Source organism: Muntiacus reevesi, chromosome 7 (genome assembly GCF_963930625.1).
Source record: "Muntiacus reevesi chromosome 7, mMunRee1.1, whole genome shotgun sequence".
Classification (NCBI taxonomy): Eukaryota; Metazoa; Chordata; class Mammalia; order Artiodactyla; family Cervidae; genus Muntiacus; species Muntiacus reevesi.
In genome coordinates this window covers 35,260,447-35,284,997 of record NC_089255.1, presented here as the reverse complement: position 1 = coordinate 35,284,997, position 24,551 = coordinate 35,260,447, and the positions used below count along the sequence as shown (strand labels likewise).

The 24,551-nt window shown below is 48.7% G+C and overlaps 1 protein-coding gene across 2 annotated transcripts; it reads right to left on the bottom strand.

Moving 5' to 3' along the window:
• Window positions 1–2,520: 2,520 nt before the first annotated feature.
• VPS18 (VPS18 core subunit of CORVET and HOPS complexes) lies at window positions 2,521–11,814 on the bottom strand. 2 transcript variants are annotated; one of them, XM_065941192.1, is made up of 6 exons: window positions 11,399–11,814; window positions 10,179–10,320; window positions 7,481–7,572; window positions 5,497–7,367; window positions 5,223–5,388; window positions 4,449–4,623 (listed from the first exon to the last, which is right to left on the bottom strand). In XM_065941192.1, exons 1-6 carry the CDS (start codon window positions 11,487–11,489, stop codon window positions 4,592–4,594), a joined length of 2,394 nt encoding a protein of 797 aa, XP_065797264.1. In that variant the 5' UTR covers window positions 11,490–11,814; the 3' UTR covers window positions 4,449–4,591. The 2 variants fall into 2 exon arrangements, with proteins under 2 accessions (XP_065797263.1, XP_065797264.1); XM_065941191.1 differs by lacking the exon at window positions 5,223–5,388 and having other exon boundaries at window positions 2,521–4,623.
• Window positions 11,815–24,551: the final 12,737 nt, after the last annotated feature.

The window sequence follows — 24,551 nt, the reverse complement described above, 5'->3', positions numbered from 1 at the left end:
CAATGGTGGGGGAGGGGCCCTGGCATCGCCCGCCCCAAACAGGAAGCGCCGCATGAGCTTCAAAGAACTGGCAGGGCCAAGGGGCTGAGTGGCTGGAGCCGGTGCCAGGACCGGCGGCTGCCTGAAGAGATGCCTGCCAGCCTCGGGATGCCCAGCCTGCAGTGGGGGTGGGGCTGCAGTGGCAAGGGCAGCTGGGTCTCGGCTGAGGACGCTTTGCACCCTCAGTGCAGCAGCCTCTGACCTGGAAGCAGGCTGAGGGAAGGACGCTCGCACTCAAGGCTGTTTCCCGGCTCTGCTGCCACCCGCCCGCGGGACTGCAGGTTCTTTCCCAGACCACAGTGGGTCTGGCCCTCCGGCAAGTAACCGTGAGGGGCAGGGCTGGCACTAAGCCTGCCGCCCACTCCCTGCCTCCTGCTCCCAGCTGCTCTGCTCAGAGCCTTTTCCTCTCCACTTCCTGTTCACACAGGGGGGGGCGGGAAGTGGAGGGAGGAAGTTGGGGGGAGGCGTGTAGGGGGGACCCATTGAATAAAAGGAATTAACCGTTTCCCTCCTCTGACCTCTGGGAATTTCCGCCTGTGAAAGTGTCTCGAAGAATCTGCAGAGTTGAGGGAGCGGGGAGGAGGTGTGCCCCTCTTGGCCCCCTTCCCTGCCCCCTCTCCGGGTGTTAGTGGTGGGGCCAGATAACTCCCTCTGGGCCCCCTAACCTTTTGTTTCCCTGGCGCCAGGGGGGCAGCGCCAAGGGCAGCCTGGAGCCTGGTGGCCCCCCTCCCAACCAATGGGGTTAGGGTGTCCGGCCTGCGAGGCCAGTTGGGCGCAGCGGGGCAGGAGGGGGCTGAGCAGGAACTGCTGGGAGTCGGTGGTCCCTGGGGAATGAACTCATACCCGGGCTGTCCGGGCTCTGAGCCCTGCGCCCTCCCTGCCAGGGTTGGCTTTGGCCAGAAGGGCGGTGGGCAGTCGGCCGAGCCTCAGACGTGGGGCGGGCACACCCTCGGGGGCCACTCCCCCTGGGGCAGAGGAAAGGAGCTGGTGGGTTAGGGAAGCCAGTAGACAGCGCCCCCTAGTGCCCGCTGCTGACTCGGCCAGGCGCCCCCCCGCAGCCCCCCACAAGGGCCCTCTCAAGGGCGGGCCTCAGGAAGCACCTGCTCCCCAGGACCAGTGGCCGCCCTGCATCTCCCCCAGGTGGCTTCCTTGTTTACAGGCCGCCTGCCCTGATCCCAGCGTCACTGCCTGTGGCCACTCCTCCTATTTCCAGTGACTGCTCCAGAAGCAGCTCATTCATCTTGGCCCCTGCCCACGCAGCTGCTCCCCCACTCCCCCACCCCCTCCTGGTCCTCCCCCCAGGCTTAGGGCCAAGGCCCTGAGGGCCTTCTCTCTTCCCTCCACTCCAGGCCTTGCTTGGTTTCCAGGGATCTAAGAGCCGTGGCTTCCCGTTGCCCTGACTCAACGGAACCCCATTCTGTCGGTGCCAGAGAAGATTGGGGCCTTTTTCCAGGAAAGAGGAAGCAGCCTAGGACCAGATGGGCAGGCTTAAGAGAGGACAGAAGGGGCAGGGGTGTCCCAGGCTGTCTTAGCCAAGTCTTCTGGGAGGAGGGAGCAGTAGGGCAGTGTTTGCTTAACTAACATGTTATTAGGCACCCATTATGTGCAAAGACAGAAGCCCCAAGCTGTTCCAAGTAAGCAAGTGACCATGCCAGTGGTAGGCCAAGATTAACCTAGTATTGACAGTGGGGAGCAGTACCCTGAGGCCTGGACTGGGCATGTCTAGGTGTGAGGGGAGGCTTAGGCCACATGGAGAGGAAGGGAGCAGGAGGCCCCCCAAATCTTTCTGGGACAGCGGAAAGGAACAGGATTAAGATGGGATGGGACCCTACCCCCATTTGTTTCTGCTCTTGCTTCAGGGGGAAGATGGGGAGTCTGAGGCTCATCAAACATGGACAGCTTCTGGCTCTGCCGCTTGGCGGGGGCCATGAACAAACCCTGTTGTTGTAGTGGTTGGGGAAGAATCAGCATGACAAGATCCTCCCAGGACTGCAGAGGATAAAAGTCTTGGGAGAGGATTAGGCTGCACTCTTCTCCCTTGCATTAGGGCAAGAGAGAAGCCTGCCATCACTAGCCAGGTGACTTGACCCCAGCCTGATTCCAGGAATACTCACTAGTTATTGTGTCTCAGTCTGGGCAGCTGACCGACCACACCCATAAAGCTGGGCAGTGGACTGTGAACACCAGTCCATGGAGCAAAGGGTGCTCAGCTGATGTCACAGGAAGGCCCTGCTTCTGGACTTCCTAGGGCTTAGGCTCAAGCCACAGCTAAAGAAGTATAAGTTGGGGGGGATGGGTGGGTCACATGAGCTAGAGAGGAGAAAACCTATCTGCCAAATGCTATGGATGGCAGCAGCAGCAGTCTCACCTCCGTGGTGGACCTCTGCATTACAGTTAAGGGAATTCCCTGGTGGTGCAGTGGTTAAAACTCCATGAAAAAATGAAACAACAACAACAAAAAAACAGTGTTATGATTAAATACCAAATAGTGGTAGGGCAGTATCAAAATTGGGCAGAAGTTAAGAAGGCAGGGTTCTAGGCTGGTGAAGAGACAAGCAAGCAAAATCTAGCATCTGTAAGAGCCAGTGGAAGGAGGAAGAATGAGGGGCTTAGATTTATGATTAGGCATTGAGATTAGCAGAAAACTCCTGGAACAACCAGGGAGGGTACAGACCGAGGAAGCACTAGTGAAAAGTGACTTGAGAAGTCAGCGCCCCCAGCTGCCTGACTCTGGAGTTCTGCGGGGAGCAGCACCATCTGCTGGCCAAAGGGAAGAACAGACCCTGCTCCTAGACGGGAGTGCAGTGCTTAGTCACTCAGTTGAGACTCTTTGCAACCCCATGGAGTGTAGACCGCCATGCTCCTCTGTCCATGGGATTCTCCAGGCAAGAATACTGGAGTGGGTTGCCATGCCCTCCTCCAGGGGATCTTCCCGACCCAGGGATCGAACCCAGGTCTCCTGCATTGCAGGCAGATTCTTTACCAGCTGAGTTACCAGGGAAGCCTAGACTTGGGAGGGTAGGCCTTAAAGCCCAACCCAAGCTTGGAGTCAGAAAGAACAGAGTGAAGGCAAAGAATAAAAAAAGTATCCTGTTACATCTCCAGGAACAAGGGCCAAGGCTTGAAAGTATGCAGGACCTTGGCAGCTTCCTGTGGCACCCCAGCCCCTCTTGGAGATCACGTACACACCGCTCTCCCCAGCATCAACACAAAGGCACCAACTCTAGAGTACCAGGGCAATGCAGACAGTTTAATGCTCTCCACCTCATCACCATCTCCCACTGTCCTCCAGGAGGCTCTCTGCCCCAGGGCACTCCTCACACTGGAGCCCCAGACAGTGTGCACAAGAGCAGGCCCACCATCAGCCCCACCTCTCACCCCAGCCCATGTCCAGGGCTTGGGGGGCTTGTATTTTCACCTGTGGGACCGAGAAGCAGACAGAAGAGAGCGCTTCTGAGAGAGACGAGCCACAGCAAGAAGGAAGGATAGGATAGAAGGTACTGCTCCAGAAGGAGAACAGGTGTGTGGAGAGTGAAAAGGAAAAGAGCTGTTAGACGTAGGGGGATAGTGATGGGGTCAGAATCCTGACTTCTCCAGGCTATCCTGACTTCTCCTCTACTGGGAAGCAGGCTTATGGCCTGGGCAAAACAGCAGCTCTAAGGCAGCTCTGAAGACTAGCACAGGCAGCTGGCAGAAAGCATCACAGCTGACACCAGAGGGCAACAAGGATAGCTGCACTCCCCCCACCACCGTCCCAGCCCAGCAGCCTTCAGGAGACTGAGCACAGATGATGCTGTGGCTTTCCCAAGAAGGGACAGCCCCCCAACTGCCGGCCCGCCTATCGGGGTTGACATCTTCCTACAACCAACTGAGGTGCTCTTCCTCATAGCGCTGGGGGTCGATGAAGGGCCGGTCAATAGAGCGGATCATCAGCTCCCCACAGTACACACACTCAGCAGCCACAAGTTCATCCAGGTCAGCTTTGAGCTGTTCCCGGCTGGGCCCCCCGGCAGCAGCGCCCCCCTCAGCCTCCTTAGCCCGGGCAGAGCCCTTGGCAGGGGGTGGAGCAGCCCCCAGCTTTCGCTGCAGCTCCTCGAGCCGGGCCTGCTTGTAGGCTGGCAGGCCGGGCCGCACAGCCTGCAGCAGGCAGTCAGCATGGAACATGTGGCCACAGAGGAAGAGGTAAAAAGGGCGGTTGAGCAGGGGGAAGTCGCAGGTGGCACATTTGTCCTGGGGCTCCACGGTGCCATAGCGGCCCCGCAGCTCCTGCAGGTCTCTCCGGATGCGCTGGGCACTGGCTGTGGCCTCTTCCATCTCTCGCTGTAGCTCTTGGATGTGGTGGTTATAGGCCTTCAGTGAGCTGCAGATGGCCTCCTTGAAGTGGTCAATGGTGACGAAGTCAGGAAAGAAAGGCAGCACGTCTTCAATCTTGAGCAGGGGACAGCTGGCCAGGCAGGCCATGGCCGTCTGCACATCTTCCTCCTCCTGCACCACGTGCCGCGCAATCTTCAGCCACAGCTTCTTGCGCAGCTCCTCGTCTTCCTCAGGCAAGTCAGCACACTGCTTGGCCAGGTCCACGTCCACCTGTGGGGAAGCTGAGAGTGTTAGGGTCAAGTCCCTCCCCACTCAGGACAGAGTCTGTGGGAAAGACAGATGCCCGAGAGAACGGATGCCCGGCACTCCTGGCAACAAGAAAGATCGGGCTTCTAGGGGCTGAAACAGGGGCTACTGAAACAGGAAGGAACCTGAAACAGGAAGGTCTGTCAGGAACGGGCCTGTCCCTGTCAGAGCTACACAAATGCTACTTATTGATGGTGGGCCTGCAATATTAGTGAAGTTAAAAATCACCTGGGGAAATACCCAAAATACAGATTTTTGGGCCCTCACCCAGACATTCTGATTCAGTAAGTCTTGGATTCAGACCCAGGAATTTGATTTTTTTTTTTTCTTTTTCTTTTGACTGCAATGCATGGTTGGCAGGATCTTAGTTCCCTGACCAGGGATTGAACCCACGCCCTCAGCAGTGAAAATGCACAGTCCTAACCACTGGACCACCAGGAAATTCCCTAAAATTTTAAATAGCACTTTATACAATCCTAAGTAGGTGATAATTCATGATCTGAGCAATGCAACTCAGCACCTTCCCATTCTGCAATTGTGGCTAGCATGTATGCAGAACTTACCTGTGAGGGAAGTGCTTATTATATTATCCCCATTTTGCAGCTGAATAACCTGAGGCAAAAAGAGGTTCAGAAACCAGTCTGAGGTCACACAGCTTAGTACGAGGCAGAACCAGAATTCAGACTCTGACTTCTGAGTTGTGTTCTTCACCTCTATACAACAGCTCCTCTGCAAGACAGGCCAGCACCTCTTAGCCACGGTCCCACCCCCTCAACTTTCAGCATGTCAGGCTTTCTAGTTCTCTCTCCCAGATGGGGTCAAGGATCACCGGCTCACCTGCAGGGCCAGGTCCACAGCCTCCTCATACAGCTCCAGGACCTTGTAGACGTGGACACAAGCGCGGTGGTGGCCGTGCTCAGCGCAGAGCCGCAGCGCATACTTGAGATCATAATGCACGCGGTGTGGGCTGGCCCCGGCCTGCTCCAGGTAGGCCAGCAGTGAGGCCGGCTGGCCCCGGGCATAGAGCGACAGCAGGTAATTGTGAATGGCCTGCTCGGTCTCGCCCAGCACGTTCACGCAGAACTCCATGTAGCGGATGGCTTGGCTCACCTGCTGGGCCTCGCCACCTTGGCTATAGTTCACCAGGGCAGGGATGAGCTGCCGGGCATCTAGCCGGCTGCCCATCTCAATCCAGGCGTCCACCAGCTGGCGAGGGATGTGACGGATGAGGATGGGCGAGAACTTGTAGAAGAGCTGGGGGTCACGGTGGCGGGCCAGCACGGCCAAGGCCTCCTCGTAGGCCTCATGCTGGCAGTGGTACGCCACCACACGCTCATAGTCCTGCATGATCACAGCGAAGTACACCATGTGCTCCGTGTCCCCATGGCTGGCCAACAGCTCGTGGATAGAGGCCCGGCTGGCGAAGAGCCACTCCTTGTGGCGAGGGCTGCTGAGGAAGGAGCGGAAGCGCTCACGGGTTTCCCGGTAGAGGTTCAGGGCGTCGGGGTCACCCTGCAGGGCCCCAAGCCGGCTCAAGTAGAGCTCTGTCAGCCAGGCGGTCAGCAGAGTTGCCTGGGTTCGCTCGGCAGGCTTCAAACTGGCCAGCTTTCGCTGCAGGAACTCGGCCAGCGCCTCCTCCTGTCGGGCCTCCAAGAACTTAAGGGCGATCTCTTCAAAGTAGCTCTGAGTCAGGGCATAGCAGCGGGCGCTCTCCAGGTAGCGACGCTGGCGGAAGCAAAAGTCGGCCTCCCGGGCCAGGACTGTGTCCAGGCAGTCAGGCCGCTCTCGACAATACTCCTTGGCCAGGTCGAAGCGGTTCATGTCCAGGTAGGTGCGCCAGACATCCCGTGCCTCCCGCTGTACGTGGTAGCGGAAGACAGCCCGCTCGGTGTGGGCCCACAGGTGGCCGGTGGAGGAGTCCTTCACCATGTGCTTCAGCGGCCCGAACTTCTCCAGGAAGTGGTCTCGCAGCACCACCTGCCCCGTCAGCGTGCACACCGCTTCCACCCGGTCTGCCAGCAGCAGCAGGAAGTGGAACTGGGTCAGGACGATGGCCAGGGGTGGGCTGGCCCCGGGACCCACCCCCTCTGGGTACTCCCAGACCCGCTCCTCACTCAGGAGGGAGTCCGGACGCCCGCAGTCCAACGATCCATACAACACGCCGTCTCCCATCATCCAGGCGAAGGCCCGGGGTGCAGAGCGCAACTTGGGGGTGTAGAAGGCCAGCTCGCTGTAGCCCAGACTGCTGGGGAACTCACGGAATGGGGGTGGGTGGTCAGCATAGGCAGCAAAGAGCCCCGAGAAACCCTGGGCCTCAGCTCCCTCTGCCACTCGGCCTATGAACTGGAAGAGGCGCTGCCGAGTGGTGGCAATGACAAAGCCGCGTCCTTCAGGGCCCCGCTCAGCCTCAAGGGAGCACACAGGTGCTGGGCCCCCTTCTTCATTTAGCACGTACAATGGACGGAAGTAGAGATCCGGGGCAGGGCCAAAAAGCCCACCCTCGCTGGCCGAAAGCTCTGCTTCGAAGATCTGCCCTTGGGCAGTGCCGACCAGGATGGGGCCCGTGCTGCTCTCGGTGCCCAGGGCCTTATTCCAGCCCACACTCTCCACCAGCTGCCCCTTCCAGCGTGCCAGGGGCCGAACCTTCTGTCCATTACGATTCACGTAGAGGACCTCAGTGCTGCTCAGAGCGATCAGCAGATGAGAGCCTGGAGGAGGGCAAAGCATGGCACCCTAGAGGATGCTGCCTTTCCCACCCACCCCAGCGGTGACCCACCCTGAACAGTGCCCGCCCCCACCTCAGAACTCTATCACCACTCACCAGTAGGGTCCAGGAACATCTTGTGAACTTTGGCATCATCCTTGCGTCCTAGCTCCATGTGGTTGGGTTCATTTGCTTTGCCCAAGTCAATGCTGTCGAGACAAGAGTCAGAGCATGACTCCAGAGGAGGGCAGAGCCTTTTTGTGAATCACAGACCTCTTTATAATCAGATGAAAGGCACAACCTTTCCTCCCTGAAATCTACACAGACACATAAAATTCTGAATACAACCCTAAGGGAACTCTGAAACACATACAGGGTCCTCCTTCAGAACCCTCAGCTCTGAGAAGCTGCCTCATTTTGAGAAGTCACTAAGCAGAAGTCTTTTGCTTCTGCTCAACACACCCCCAGTGCCTCCAGGAAGATGGGCAGGGACATCCCAGAATGCTGGGGTAAAAAGGGAACCGCAAATAGTAGCTAATGGTTATTGAGCACTTTCTAGATACCCAGCACCATGCTAAGAGCCTGAGCTAGTATGACCTCAATTAATCTTCACAATAATCTTGAGGGGTATTCCCTTAAGGTTATTTCCTATTTAAGGTATTTCCTTATTAAAACCTTTTCAATTGATATGCTCATTCTAACCAAAGAATCAATGCAAAATTGTATGAAGGGGAACTTCCCTGGTGGTCCAGTGGTTAAGAATCTGTCTTGCAATGCAGGGAACGCGGGTTTGATCCCTGGTCTGGAAACTAAGATCCCACAAACCTCCAGGCAACTGAGCCTGAGACCTGTGTTGAAGATCCCATGTGCCACAACTAAGACCCCACACAATCAAATTTAAAAACAAAAAGTAAGTATGTATGAAGAAAAAGTTAATGACTTTCCTTCCAAATTCCTGTTATTCCCAGCAGAAAAAACTGATATTAACATCTTTCTCCATGTTCACAATATAAAGTTATTTTATCACTGTTTTTATAATTTATACCTTACTTTTCTCAATGATATTTCAAGAACATTCCACTGGGTCAATAGATACAGCTCTCATTGTTTTAATAACTGCATAATATTTCCTTTTATGGCTGAATCATAACTTAATCATTTTCCTACTGATGGGCATTCAGCTTGGATCCAGTTTTTCCTACCAGAAATATGGCTGCAATCAACATCCTTGTATATATACCTTTCAAACTGGTAGTTTTCTTTCTATGACTTGAATTCCCCAAAGTGGGGCCGCCAAGAAGGTTACAGATATTTTAAGAGTCTCATGCTCTACCGACTGAGCTAGCCGGGCTACAGACAGTTACAGATATTTTAAAGTTTAGCAGACATTGCTTTTCCAAAAGGTGGTGGCAGTTTATACTCTTTCCAGCAATATATGAGTATATATCTCTGTATATATACATCTCTGTATATCTTCACCAGCATAATGCATTGCCATTTTAAACTCTTGCTAATCTTATAGGTTAAAAATAATAGTATCTTAGTTGTTTTATTTAATTTTTTCAATTTTCTGGCCATATCACACAACATGAGGGATCTTAGTTCCCCAATCAGGGATTGAAACCACATCCCCTGCATTGGAAGCACAGAGCCTTAACCACCGGACCACCAGGGAAGTCCCTTACTGTTATTTTAATTTGCATTTCCCACAGGTTTAAAATATTTTCAAATGATTACTGGAAATTTGGCGTTCCTCTTCTGCAAACTGCTTGTTTATATTGTTTACCTTTCCTTTTCTACTAACTGTCTTTTTCTTATTAATTTGAAAGGGTTTTTTTATTTTTAAAGAACAGGAATGTAAATCTTTAGTCATATGTGGAAAAACATTATTTTCCCACTGTCTTTTGTCCTGACCTGCTTCATATGCTTTTCTATTTTTATTTTGTCATAACAGCAATTACTACATAGTCAAATCTATCTTTTCTTTTGTGGATTCTGGATTTTCTAGCTTGAGTAAGAAGGTCTCCCTTAAGCCCAAGAACACAGAAATTTATTAAATATTCTTTAATATTCACACTGCTTATTTTTTATATTTAAATAATTATTCTACTTAGAATTCATTTTTGTGATACAGAGATTTAGTTCTGTTTCATCTCAGATGGTTATTCTGGGTAGACAAAAAAATTTTGCTAACACCTTTTGTCATGTATTATTTCCATTTACTTAAGATATTTCCAGTTTTATTGAAATATTTTATTTCTACTTATAGTGAATTTATTTCAGGACTCTAGACAGTTCCACTTATCTACATGACTAACTTTGTGGGTTGGTACTGTTTATAATGGGCTTCCTTGGTGTCTCAGTGGTAAAGAATTTGCCCGCAATACAGAAGATGCGGGTTCAATCCCTAGGTTGAGAAAATCCCCTGGAGAAGGAAATAGCAACCTACTCCAGTATTTTTTGCCTGGGAAATCTCATGGACAGAGAACCCTGGACAGTCCATGGGGTCACAAAGAGTTGGACACGACTTGGTGACTATACACACACACACACACACACACAGTCTGTAACAGATGAAGGGACATGTTCAGAGACACCAGGTGACTTGCTCAAGATTCCACTGCTGTTAAGTGGCAGAGCTGAGCTCTGAGCCCAGGTCTACTATACTACATCAGGGAAAGGATAGGATACTTCCCCCAAACCCCAAATCATTGTTTCACCTGCCCAGAATAGAACAAAGGCCTGGTCAGTCAACAGTTCCAAAATACCACCAATCCACTGCCTACACTCCTAAACCTTCTGTGTCTTCACTTACCGGAGTAGGGTATCCTTGCCGAGGCTCATGCAGAGTTGATTGCAGGAGACGACAAGACTGGTGATGCGCTCGGAAGGGGTAAAGTCAATGCGCTGCTTTGTGAAGATGGGTGCTTCCTTCTCTAGCTGGGCATTCACATATCCTAGGCAAGGAGCATCGGAAAGGTTAACTATGAAACAGAGGAAGGGCAAGAAGAGGCAGATTGCTCCTCTCCACCTTCCCAACATATTCCTACCCCAGGATGTTGGTTAGTGACACTTTAAATATCAATATATCAAGCACTTTACTAACCACCTCTACATTAGTCCTAGGCTACATGATAGGTTCTGGACTCTTCTCAAACCTCTGAAAGCAGTAAGGGGTTGATCCTTTGAACCCTTGGGATGCTATTAAACCACTATGTACCTGCTCCTGGTGGTAATGAGGGAAAGTTTGAGTGTTCTCCCTTATCAGTCCCTGGCCAAGCAATCCCAGCTCAACTAAAGTTATCTAGTTCCACTTTCTTCCTTCCTCTCTGCCCATGCAATAATGCTCTCAATAAGTCTACAGAAGAATGAGGGCAGAGGGATCCCTGAGAAACCCTTCCAATCAGTTGGTTAACAAACTGCTGGTATTTTCTCTCTAGCCTTTACTTTCATTTCTCTATCACTACTCAAAATATTCCAGCACTTCAGATGCCTCTGCCAACTCTGTACTACTTTCTACAAAAACTCCCCCTCATCATCCAGCTGCAAACAGTTCTACCAAAAGCTTAAGATACTTCATCTTCCCCTGTTCAGTGACAGAGTTCCCTCTAGGCTCATCCCTCCTTCCCCTACAACACTCCCCTTTCACCAGTTCTTTACTCATTCTCTTCCTCTTACCTCCAGAAGGGGACTGATGGGAAAAACACTGAATGAGATGAAGCCTATTCTCATCTGAACCTATTCTCAGTTTTCCCAACTGCTGCCCTCTAAGCAAGTCACTTCCTTATCTGAGTCCCAGTTCCCTCTTAGAAGGACTCTAGTGGCATGGCCTAGATTACGCGGCTGTGCTTGCTGCTCTTTCAAACTTCGACCATCCACCGCCTGGAGGCCATGAGAACCTGAGGAGAACCAAGGGCCTAGATCCAGACTGCAGGTCCAAGAGGTGAACCCGAGCTCCTGGAGCCAACCCCTCCGCTCCTTCCATGCAGATGCTTGGAGAGCCGAGAGGTGCAGCGGCGCCCTCACTTCCCTTACCCGAGTGGGGGATGCCCACGCTGGGGCAGCCGGGCTGCAAGACGGTCGAACGGGACAGGGAGTCCTCGTATTCATCCAGGATAGACGCCATGGTGCCCGGCCTCTGGGTCCTCCGTCCCAGGGATTACAACAGGGCTCCCCCCCAGGGATCCCCGTCTCCCCGGATTGGAAGCTGCGACTCCCCAGCCTCGACAGGAATCTGACAGATCCTGGCAATCCGCGGCCGCCAACTCCTCCTCTTTACAATCCTGAGAATCTTTTCACTCTCGCCTTATAGAGCGAGAAGATCGGGGAGCCCGCCTCCTTGAATCTGGCGCAGTCCTACACCCAACTCACGCCCCCAAGAAAGCACCGGTTCCCCTTAGCCGATCTCAGGTGATCCCAACCTCGCCCGAGCAGCTCAGCTGACTCCCGCCCCTGGGACGCACGCCTATAACGTAACTTCCGGGTTCTCAGAGGCCCACGTTTGCTGGCGCAGGAACGTCGCGGAGCCGGCCCTTGGGAGGTGCGGAAAGGGTTACGGTGGGCGGGGCCGGGGTGGTAGGGGCGGGGCCGGGGTGGTAGGGGCGGGGCCGGGTGGTGGACAGGCCGGGCTATGGCCCAGCTGGCTCTCCAGCGGAGTGCTCCGTTCTCTGCTGGGGAGAGTCGGAGCTGGTGGTGGTGGTTTAGTCACTAAACGGTGTTCGACTCTTGCGACCCCATGGACTGTATGTAGCCCGCCAGGCTCCTCTGTCCATGGGGTTCTCCAGGCAAGGATACTAGAGTGGGTTGCCATTTCCTTCTCCAGGGAATCTTCTTGACCCAGGAATTGAACCCAGGTCTCCTGCACTGCAGGCAGTTTCTTTACCGACTGAGCTACCAAGGAAGCCCCTAGGTGGTGGACGGGCCCCGCTGAACACAAGCTCCACCCTCCTGGACTCTATTGCAGTTCTATACTTTGACACCAGGAGGCAATCCTGGCTTTCTCAGTCGCCTTCCCAGACCCGCCCAGCGCAATCCAGCCTCAGCCTCTGAGAAGGTCCCCAGCATTTTTCACGCCCAAGCTTCCCTGCCGCAGAAGACCACTCAGCCTCTCTGGTCAGCTCCCGCTCGCACATTTAAAAATAGTCCATTGCCCTAGCTCCCCAGTGAAGGAAAAGATTACCCACTCCAGTACTCTTGCCTGGAGAATTCCATGGACAGAGGAGCCTGGAGGGCTGCAGTCCATGAGGTTGCAAAGAGTCGGACACGACTAAGCGACTAATACACATCCTAGGTCCCCAGGAGAACATTCCTTTCTTAAACCTAAACGCCACCTAAATCCGGCCTTCACACGGCACAGGCAAGCAGTCCTGGCCTCTCTTCTCCCACGACCAGGGACCCACCAGTTTCCAGAAAGTGGCAGAGCTAGTGGCTCGGCCAGTAGGAAACTACGTGCTGCCCAGTCTCTTCTCTGGTTTGTAGTGGCTCCTCCGTGTTGAACACTTACTCTCTGCCTGGCCTTGAGTTAGGTGCTGGGGTCACAGAGATAAGTATAACAACCGTCCTGGAAGATCATAATCCAGAGGGGCGATGGGCCCATAAATAGGTAGTTAATGCTGATTGTGAGGTGAAAGTCGCTCTTGTCCTACCCTTTGTGACCCCATGGACTGTAGCCTGTCAGTCTCCTCTTTCCAGGGAATTCTCCAGGCCAGAATACTTGAGTGGGTATAGCTATTCCTTCTCTAGGGGATCTTCCCAACCCAGGGATTGAACCCAGGTCTCCTGCATTGCAGGCGGATTCTTTACAGTCTGAGCCACCAGGGAAGCCCTAGTTAATGTTAGAAAAGCAATTTATGATTTGTTCAGCAGCGCACTCATTTCGCAAATGACCACACAAGCACGCGCGTGCACACACACACACACACACACACACACACACACACACACTCACACACTGTTCCTGGCTCCGGGGACACCACACAGAACAGAACAGAAAAATGTCTGCCCTCCAGACGTGTACAAGGGACATGGCCATAGCGCTGTTGAAGCTCAAATGCCCGAAAAGCCTGGCTGGAACAAGGGATGAGGGATGTTGGAGGCGTATGGGAAGTCCAGAGCAATGAAACAGTGAGGGTTTGGGTGCTCTTGGTTTTCCACCTGCCTGGGCAACCCAGAAAGAATCTGTTCCTTTCTTTGGGCTCATGGGCCTTGCTACCTTGCTAAAGTGGAAGTCTCTATCTAGGCAGGGTTATCAATGTCCTGCCTTTAACCGGCAGCCCCCCATTAATGACTAAGAGCGCCCTCTTTATTCTCAGAAACGTATAGATGTGCACCGTACATGGTGCGGTTATGCTTCTCTTGCTAAACTTTCCTGGTAGGCGCAGAGGACTGGACCCTCATCAGCCCTCACCGAAAATTCTCTGGGCCTGGGGTGGCCCTGACTGGTTCGCGGTCCAACGTATCAAATGACTTCCCAGAGCTCCCGGCCGCCTCTCCCACCTGAAACCTGCAGCCGCGACGCGGCTACGCCGCCAGGGGCGCTGAGCAGCAGGTTAGGTCCCAGGAGGGAAGGTGCCCAAGCTACCAAGTAGGGAGGTTTCCGCCCCGAGAAAAGTGATCCCAGCCCCGAAGCTGCTTTGTGTGTAAGGCTCCACCCCAGATCACCTGCCAGCTGCATTTTGGGAAACACAAATAGGTCCAGATGAAGGTCAAATAACCAGAAAAGGTACATTTCCTGAGTACCTGGGGATGCGCCAAAAACCACACTAAGTTCCTAATATTCAGTGTAAGTTCATCTTACCTCACACTAATGCTGTAAAATAGGCACTGCTCTTTTCCCCACGTTAGGAAAGCAGAAACTGAAATTCAGCGTGGTGGAGCAATTTGTGGAAGTCATGTGGCCAGCAAGTGAGGAAACCAGGAGGCAATATTCAAATGCAAGCAAATGCTTAAGAGTTTACCACCGCACCCTCCATGACCCCAGAGCAAGCTGAGAGAAGGGTGACACAGCTGAATCCTCAGGTCTGGACTGTGCAGGGAGAGTGTGCCCCCTGCATGGAGATGACGTCTCAGGGAAACAGAGTTCTTCCAGCCCCCTCACTGCCCCCAGAGCCTCCCTCTCAGTGCCACTGCTCTCTGGGATGTATGGGGTGAAGCCTACGTGGGCCTACACACTCAGTACTACTCCCTGTTGAGCTGATTACAGCAGTTTTCCCCCCGTCTTCAACCTTAGGCTGGACTTTGGAGTAAGAGTAAGAGACTAGCCTTCTTATTCATGCCTAGTCACTCGGTAGCTGTGACACTGTGTACATTTGACGTTCTTAGCGTTGATCTTCTCATCTACAGAAATAGGTATAATGATACCTAGTAGGTCTGTGTGGAAGAGTAAATGAGGTGATCTAGGTGAAAGCTCATTGTGATAGCACAATGTTCAACATAGAGCATGTGCTCAATAAAGTCTAAATGTGGCTTTAAGTCCACCTTAAATGTGGCTTTCAAGTCCACCTCCTCCATGAAGTCTCCCTGCACCACAACGTCTCCCTCAGAACTGCTATGGATTTCCTTGTATTGACCTCTGCTGACACCTATTTATGAAGCACGGGCATTTGGCTTTGATGTAACAGATGCTGATTGTGGGGAATACCTCGAATATTCCTGAGCACCTGAATACAGAAATGCCTTAGGGAACTTACAGCTGGAAATGCAGATCCATTCACTTCTACCCAAAAAACACCTGTGGGAAACTTCCATGGTGGTCCAGTGGCTAAGACACAGAGCTTCCAATGCAGGGGGCCCAGGTTCAATCCCTGGTCAGGGAAGTGGATCCCACATTCTACAGCTAAGAGTTCTTATCCCTCAACTAAAAGATCCTGCATGCTGCAACTAAGACATGGTGTAACCAAATAAATAAATATTAAGAAAAGAAATATGGTAGTTGCCATGAAACAGGTAAGGGCTGACTGCTGGGCCAGTGAGAGAGAGGATTGGTGTATGAAAACCGGTGAATTTGAGCTAAGACTTGAAGTGCATGTGTGATTTCCAAGGGCCAAAAAGGGAAAGCAGCAGGTGGATCTGCAAAGACCTTCAAGTAGTGTGATGCTGGTGGGGAGGTGGGGGGGTGGCTGAGGGAGCACTGGGAGTAGGGCAGTGAGTAAAATGGGACTGGTGGTGGCCAGACTGTGAAAGCTATTGAATGGGCCATCAGAAGGTTCTGGCTGGGGATGAAACTACCTGATGTGGGTTCTGGAAAGATGGGTAGTGACTTGGGTGGAGTCCACATCAGAGAGGATGAGCTCTGAGGCAGAAACAGAGGAGAAGTGAAGAGGGCCCAGCCTGGAAAAGAGAGAGTAGACCCGGAAGACGTTTCTGAGGAAGGGCCACTGGGCTTAGTGTCAAGTTAGGCACTGGGGGGAGGGGAGCCGGCAAGGAAACCTGAAGGATGGCTGCTGGGAGACCTAGCAGATGGTCCAGTGACAACTTTGTCTGGGAGGAGGACAAGCTGGGTTGGGGTGAGGCAGAGGTCACATGATTGAGCTCAATCTGGATGATTGCATTTGAGGCCCCTGCAGGGCATTTACTCCAAGAGACCCAGCACCTGTGGGACATTCCCTAACTCACTAATAAATATTTATTAAACAGTTGCATGAATGAGTTTTCTCATGCTTTAGTTTCTCCATTTGTTAAAGGAGAAAAATCTACCTTGCAGTGTTTTGTGTTAAAATTAGTGAACCAATATTGGTATATTATTATTCACTGAAATCCATACTTTATTCAGATTTCTTTAGTTTTTAACCAAATAACCTTTCTGTTCCAGGACTGCATTCAGCAGATGACCTTGCATTTATTTTATAATGATTTTTTAATGTTTATTTTTATTTATTTGGCTGTGCTGGGTCTTTTTTTTTTCACTAGGGTCAAATCTAAAATTATCTGCTTTTACTTCTAAGAATATGTTTCAGTTATATCTAATTGTCTTTAAGATTCCAGGCAGGCACTTTTCATATTTGAACTGTGGACCTGTTTGCTTCTCTATCTTTAATCTTTATGAATTATCTGACTTTAAAATTACTGCCCACTTCTGTTTAGTTTGAACCCCAGTGGACATCCCCCTCTTCAGCACAGTGTTCAGATGCGCAGCCAGGAGATGACTCTTGACTCCATGGGGGCTCTCAGTCCTGCCCCAGGATTCCGTGGCATTTCCCTACTCTGATCTTTCACCTACTTTTTTAGGTAACTATTTCACTTTTTTCTGTCTTCCTTGACACCATTCAACCTTTCCCCTCCTCCTAACTCTCAGCTAATAAATCTGTGTCCTATCTTCCTGAGAAGAAAGAAGCAGGAGAGGATTTATATAAGATCCATTGCCTCATCTACCCACTTATCTGCTCCTTTGCCTTTATTTATTTTTTTAATTGGAGGATAATTGCTTTACAATATTATGCTGGTTTCTGCCATACATCAACATGAATCAGCCATAGGTATGCCTATGTCCCCTCCTTCTTGAACCTCCCACCCACCTCCCTGTGCTGAGTCTTAATTGCTGCACGCGGGATCTTCAATCTTTGTTGCATCATGCAGGATCTTTTAGTTGTGGCTTGTGGGATCTAGTTCCCCAACCAGGGATCAAACCCAGGCCCCCAGCAGTAGCCAGTGGACCACTAAGAAAGTCCTTGACCTTGTATTTAGGTATCATTTCTCCTTAGGCTCCTCTTGACTGTGGCAGTCTTTTCAGACTTTCCTTGTTTTAGGTGACCTTGACAATTTTTGAGGAACACTGGGCAGGTAGAATGCTCTTTATTGGAATTTGTCTGTTATCTTTTTTTCATGATTAGGCTGGGGTTGTCGGGTTTTAAGGGTAAAGGAGCATTATCATCACCTCATATCAAGGGTGCATACCATCAACACTGCTTATCACTGTTGATGTTGATGTTGATCCCTGACTGAGGTTTGTCAGGTTTCTCCACTCTTTAGTTGCTTTTATCCTCCTTTCTAGACTGTACCCTTTGGATGGAAGTCACTATACACAGCCTACACCTAACGAGTGGAGATTTTTGCTTCCTTGGGGGTTAAGTATTATACAAATGGTTTGGAATTCTTCTACATGGGAGATTTAGGAATTTATTTATAAATTTAACTTTTTATTTTAATCATATATTTGAATTGTTGGTACATTTTTCCCCCAACTGTCTAAGTGGGAAATAAAGTCATCCTAGGTCAGCGGTCCTCAAACTGGGGTTCACAGGTCCTTATGGGGTATGGAAGTCTCTCCCAAGGAGACCACACCAAGTAGTTTTATGAGAATCAGTGCCCAGAGCATCTGTGGCTGAAAGTGACCAGCAGGAGAGAAGGTGCCTTGGAGCAAGGTCACGTCCGCTTCCACCTCTGCTGCTCCTGACTCTTCAGAAGAAAAGTGTACCACACATCCACCTGGATGGTGAAACAGAAATCCCATCCCTTGGTACATTGCTTCAGAGCTTAAAAAGTCTGCAGGGAGCCCAGAAGAGAGACCTCTGGAATTGTTGGTTCTCCCACAAAGAGAATAAAGACAAGAAAACATTGAATAGGACTTACCTGGTGGTCTGATAGTTAAGAATCTGCCTTCTAATGCCATGGACATGGGTTCAATCCTGGGTCAGGGAACTAACCTCTCACATGCTGTGAGGCAACTAAGCCCCTGTGCCTCAACTACTGAGGCTGGGCACCTAGAGAGAAGCGCGTGCACCTCTACGAATAGCCCACGTGCTGCAACTAAGACCCGACACCGCCAAAAGTAATAAATAACTATTGTGAAAGGAGATGTGTGTAAACGAGGTTTCTCTGCATTTGCATTAAAAAAACAAAACAGTAAGAGAACTGATGATGAATTTTGTCACGTTCAAGCATTCTATCCATGAATACATAAACTAATTGGAAACAAACCCCCAAAAAGCCTAATGCATTTCATCAAAAGATGTATTTCTAGTATAATTTTACTTTTCATGTATAACTTTATCAAAATGTGTAATATATTTGTGCTTTGATGTTGAATGATTGTAATGATAATTTAATTCAAATTTAACAGAAAACAAAGACTTAGAGCCTCACAGTCACAAGATATATAACATAATGTTAAAAAATATATATATACACTAATTACACCCAGTTAGGATACAGTACCAATAAAACTTCCAATCATAACATACATGAGAGGAAGACTGAAATATTGAAAGACAAAATGAATAACATAAGTTTTCCAACTGTTAAAGTAGAGCTTGTTTACATTATTCTTTGTGTGTGTGTTTGTGTCACAGAGTTTTATTAAAGTGAAAAAGGGACAGAGTAAGCTTCTGACATAGACATCAGAAGGGGGACGGAGAGTGCCCCCCACATTATTTTTAATGGATGTGGTAGGATATCAAACGAGTTTGGTATTTTAGTTTCCAATGTGTGTATGTAAAACAGTGAGGTCATGGTTTTATTTAAATGTCAATATTCACAGTGTACTAGAAGTGGCATTCTCTGCAGCTGCTTGGTCTTAAGGTGAAAAGTTTTGGTTGTCAGTACCTATAGCTTGGGGGCTTCCCAGGTGGCATGAGTAGTAAAGAACCTGTTTGCCAATGCAGGAGACAGAGCAGATAGGGGTTTGATCCCTGGGTCAGGAAGATCCCCTGAAGGAGGACACAGCAACCCACTTCAGTATTCTTGCCTGGAGAATCAGAGGACAGAGGAGCCTGGTGGGCTGCAGCCCATAAGGTCGCAAAGAGTCAGACACTGCTGAAGCAACTTAGCACGCAGGCACCTATAGTTTTACTCATTTTTAGGGAGTTTGGGAGTCTTGGGGGGAGGTGGATGCTCTGTCCCAGCACCACCTCGCCAGGCGCCGCTCCCAGGCTGGCTGCTGCTCTCCCTACCACTACCCTCCCGCGCTGTTTCTCCAGAAGCTCCTCTCAGTTTGTGGACCCTAACTCAGCCAGATGCTGCTGGACGAGTCGCCTGGCCCCTCTGAACGCCTCTCATTTCCTCAACTGTAAATGGTGAAGGTAGAACTAGGCTATCTCTTAACAGTCTGTGGTTCTCTCACAGTCCGTTTGGAGACACTTGGGGACAGCTCCCAGGGAATAATGGTTTTCACGGCACCGCCTCCAAGCCGGTTTCTATGCTTCTTATCTATCCCTTAGTCTAGGATACATTTTAAAAGATGCCTCAGCCAGGAAGCCTTCTCTGATTATGTGAAACCAAATAAAGTCTAACAACCAGTCCTCATCCTGCCTCCGGTCTTTTAGGTCATAAGGCCTGACGCACTGTAAGCACTTGGGAAGGGCCTGCTGTCTTAATGCATGACTTGACACATGAATGTGTGTTTACATGCATACCATCACACTACGTATGTCTGTGTATTCACCCACATGTCCTCTTGCAAAAACTGATTTCAAACTGAAAAATAATGAGATCTTTGTATTAAGAATATAAATAATAACACAACAAAAAAACAGTAGAATCCAAATTGTTCAAAAAGACCACTAATAAGTAGTGTTGTGAGGCTGTGAAGCAACTGGAACTCATTGTTGGTGGGAATATAAAATGGTGCAACTGTTCATAGCCACTTAACATGCACTGACCTTACGACTCAGCAGTTCCATACCTGGGTATTTACCAGAGAGAAAGAAAACATATACCCACTTAAAGATTTGGACCAAATGTTTATAGCAGCTTTACTCATAATAGCCCCAAACTGGAAACAACTCAAATGTCTATCAATAAGAGAATAAACAAATAGTAGTAAATCCATTCAATACTATTCAGAATCAAAAAAGAAAAAAATTGTCCTTACACATGGGGCTTCCCTCGTAGCTCAGTGGTAAAGAATCAGCCTGCAGTGCAGGAGATGCATGTTCCATCCCTGGGTCGGGAAGAGCCCCTGGAGAAAGAAATGGCAACCCACTTTAGTATTCTTGCCTGGGAAATCCTACAGACAGAGGAGCCTGGCAGGCTACAGTCCATGGAATCTCAGAAAAATCAGACACGACTTAGTGACTAAACAACAACAACCCTTACATACAACAGAATGAATGAATCTCAAAAGCATGCTGAGTTTTAAGAGGTCAGACATAAGAGAGTAGACAGAGCCTGATTCTGTTTATTTAAAATTATAATAGGCAAAAATAAAAATTTATCAACAGAAAACTGTTCAGTGTTTGCTTGGGAACTGGCATGGGGCGGAGGATTGACTAGAAAGAAGAAAGAAGGAACTTTATAGGGGAAATGGAAATGTTTTGTATGTTGATTGTGGTGGTGGTGAATACACTGGTTGAAACTCCTTAAACTAGTTAAAATGGGTGTATCTTAGATGTAAATGATATCTCAATGGAGTTGGTTGTTATACCAAATGTTATTTTATTTTTTAATAATTTTATTTATTTATTTTTATTATTCATTTTTGGCTGTGCAGGAAAAGCCTGTCACGCAGGCTCTTCTCTAGCTGCGGAGAGTGAGGGCTACTCTTCATTGCGATGTAAACTTCTCATTGTGGTGGCTTCTCGTGTTGTGGAGCATGGGCACTATGTGGGCTTCAGTAGTTGTGGCTTGTGGGCTCAGTAGATGTGGCTCCTGGACTCTAGAGCACAAGCTCAATAGTTGTGGCACACAGACTCTAAGTTGCTCCTCAGCATGTGGGATTTTCTCAGATCGGGGATCAAACCCGTGTCTCCTGCATTGGCAGGCAGATTCTTTACCACTGAGCCACCAGGGAAGCCCTGCAATACCAAATTTTAAAAAGATCTCTGCCCAAATGTCAGAATGGATATTAGAGTTTATAAGACAAAAGATAACATGTTTTGTAGCCCATAATTATTTTTCTTTACATTTTTTAAAAAACTGAAGTATAGTTGGTTTACAATATTGTGTTCATTTCAGGTGGATAGCAAAGTGATTCAGTTATATATATTTTTTGTATATTTCTGAAGATAATCTTCAGATTATCTTCCATTATAGGTTACTGCAAGGTATTGAATATATTTCCCTATGTTATACAATAAGTCCTTGTTGCTTGTCTATTTTTGGCATAGTAGTCTGTATCTGTTAATCCCATATTCCTAATTTATCCCTCCCTGCACCTTCCCTTTTCATACCTGTAAGCCTGTTTTCTGTGTCTGTGTCTATTTCTGTTTTGTATATAGATTCATTTGTACTATTTTTTAGATTCCACATATAAGTGATATCATATAATATTTGTCTGACTTGCTTCACCAAGTATAATATTCTCTAGGTCCATCAATGCTGCTGCAAATGGCAGTATTTCATTTTTATGGCTGAGTAATATTCCATTCTGTGTGTGATGTCTGTATCTATATATTGTGTTTTCCTAAACTGTATCTCTTGATGGGATAGCCCATCATCCTTAAGAGTTGGACTGAAAAGTAGGTGATGGTGGAGCAACAAATGGGGCTCTGCAATCCTGGCTGTATCTTAGCTGTGAGGCCTTGGGCAAGTCATGTAACTTCTATGAAGACTCAGTTTCCCCATCTTTAAAGATAATAACAATACCAGTATATTAGAATGATGACTTTTTGTGTTCCCTGTCTGGGTCACAGAAGACAAAATTCTGAACCTATTCTTAAAATTAATCAATATTTATTTATATATTTTTGGCTGCACCAGTTCTTCACTGCTGCTGGCTGCCTGAGGGCTTTCTTTTTTTTTTTTTTTTTTTCTGAGGGCTTTCTTTAGTTGAGGTGAGCTGGAGCTACTCTCTAGTTGCGGTGTTCAGCTTCTCATTACAGTGGCTTCTCTTGTTGCAGAGCACAGGCTCTAGGTGCACAGGCTTCAGTAGTTGAGCTACATGTGCTCTAGAGCGTGGGCTCAGTTGTTGTGGCCCAGGGCCTTTAGTTGCTCCCAGGCATGTGGGATCTTCCCATACCCGGGATTTAAACTGTGTCCTCTGCATTGACAGGTGGATTCTTAACCACTGGACCACCAGGGAAGCCCCCTGGAACCTATCTTATCTGACAAATGTGTATTGTTCACTCTTAGGCAGGGCTGTGACTTCATCTGAAAAAAACTTGACCTGACCCAGGGGAAAATAATTATAATACTAGTGCACCCTTGCAGAGTACTCTATCTGTAAGACACTATTCCAAGTATTCTCTACAATTCATTTAATCCCCACAACATTCCATGAGGCAGTCACTATCTTAATCCCATTTTACAGACAAGGAAACTGAGGCCCAGAAAAAAGGCAACAGCTAGTAAGGGATACAACCTGGATACCAATCTAGGTGCTTTGACTCAGAATCTGTGCTCTTAACCATCAAGTTAACTTATCTCTTGTTGACAAAAGCATAATTTGTGATAAAGGCAGGGAAAAGAACTTGATTTAGAAATACTAACTTTATACAAACAAATCTGAACAAAACGCAATACCTTTCTTTTTTTTTTTTAATAATCTTTGTTTTTTTATTTATATCTTTGACTGTGTTGGGTCTTAGTTGCAGCATGTGGGATCTACTTCCCTGACCAGGGATCGAACCCCGGGCCCTCTGCATTGGGAGCATGGAGCCTTAGCCACTGGACCACCAGGGAAGCCCCCCGCAATAACTTTCATATCAACACTTTTGTAAAAAATAGTGAAAGCTAATTTTATGTTGGTGTGGAAAATCCTGCTCTGTTTCTAGTTTCAGTTGCCGTGGTTTAGCTAAAAAGCAGGCTACCCTACTAACAGGGTTAGGGAGACCAACCCTCATGGTTTTAGAGCTGAAAGTTCTGTATCCCTAGGTCTAGCTGTTCCCTGGTGAAATAACCCTAAAGGAAAAGAAAAGCTGCAATGTGATCCGAACTGGGCTCCCGCCTCCCTTCCCAACTCATTTCTCACCACTCACTTCCTTGGCAAGCTGAGCTAGTTTTCGTTACAAAATGGACCAGAATCTTTGGGCCGGATTCCTGCTATTCCTTCAGGCTGTTTCCAAGCCCTCTTTGCTTGGTTCTCACTCACTCCAAACCCAACCAGACTGATGAAATTTGGCATGTACACACCGAAGTGGTCACACCAGCAGTTAAAATATCCACTTCCCTGAGTGTGTCTCTCACCATCACTCCTTCCCAGGAGCCAGTCATTATAGGTTTAATCTCCAGTACACTAGAGATTTTCTAAAAAGCTGCTCCAGTCCAAGGACCAGCATCTCTCTGTGGGCCAAACCAGTTGTTAAATAATGTACATGCCATCCTTGGTTCAAACTATATAAAATGCAGTTTATATAAGCAATGCCAAGGAGAAGATTTGGATATCATTATTAACTGAATGCTTTTTTATTGGGTCCTCTTTTTTGTAAAGTTGCTAATGTTCATCTTGATCATCAAAGGAAAACACATGCTCTAGGGTTAACCCCAGAAGGTTGAGTGAACCTTGGTGGTCTCAGGCCCCAATTTCTATCCAAGGAGACTTTGGGCCAGCGGAGCCAGTCTTTGAGGAGAAGCAAGTAAGGATTGGCTGAGCCATTTGGACAAGTGCTTGTCACATCAAGGAACATGGGGCTAGTCTCTTGTTCCTTGAGTCTCATGGCTCACCATTCATTTATTCATTCCACAAAGAGTTAGTAAGCTCCTCTTAGGTGGGATGCCACTGGGCTAGGGCAATAAGAGCCAGAAATTGTATGAGACCCTTCTTGTTCCCTATCCTGTGTATAAAATATGCACACAGGAAACACGGAGTGTTCTCAAAATGAGTGAGACAGACCTTGAGTTCAGAGAAGGAGGGTTAACATAGGATAAAGCAAGGTGGAGGAACACATGGGCCCTGATTTGTTCACCGCCGTTCACTGAGCACTTTCCACAGTGCTTACCCCACAGTGGGTTTGAAAAGAACCTCATGGAATGAAGGGATGAATGAGAACATAATCATAATTCACGATCCTGCCATTCCGACATTGTTGACATGTTGGTGTGTTTCCTTTTTTCCTAAATATACAATGAATGTGTATTTTTAAAATATTTATTTATTTGGCTCTTCTCAGTCTTAGTTGTGGCATGTGGGATCTAGTTCACTGACCAGGGATCGAACCTGGGCCCCATGTGTTGAGAACTTGGATCCTTAGCCACTGGACCACCAGGGAAGTCCCTGAACATGTAGTTTTTATTTCAGTTTTTTTCCCCCATAAAAGTAACATGTTCATTGTAGAAAAGGGAGATAAAATGATGATAAAGCAACATAATATTAATAGCT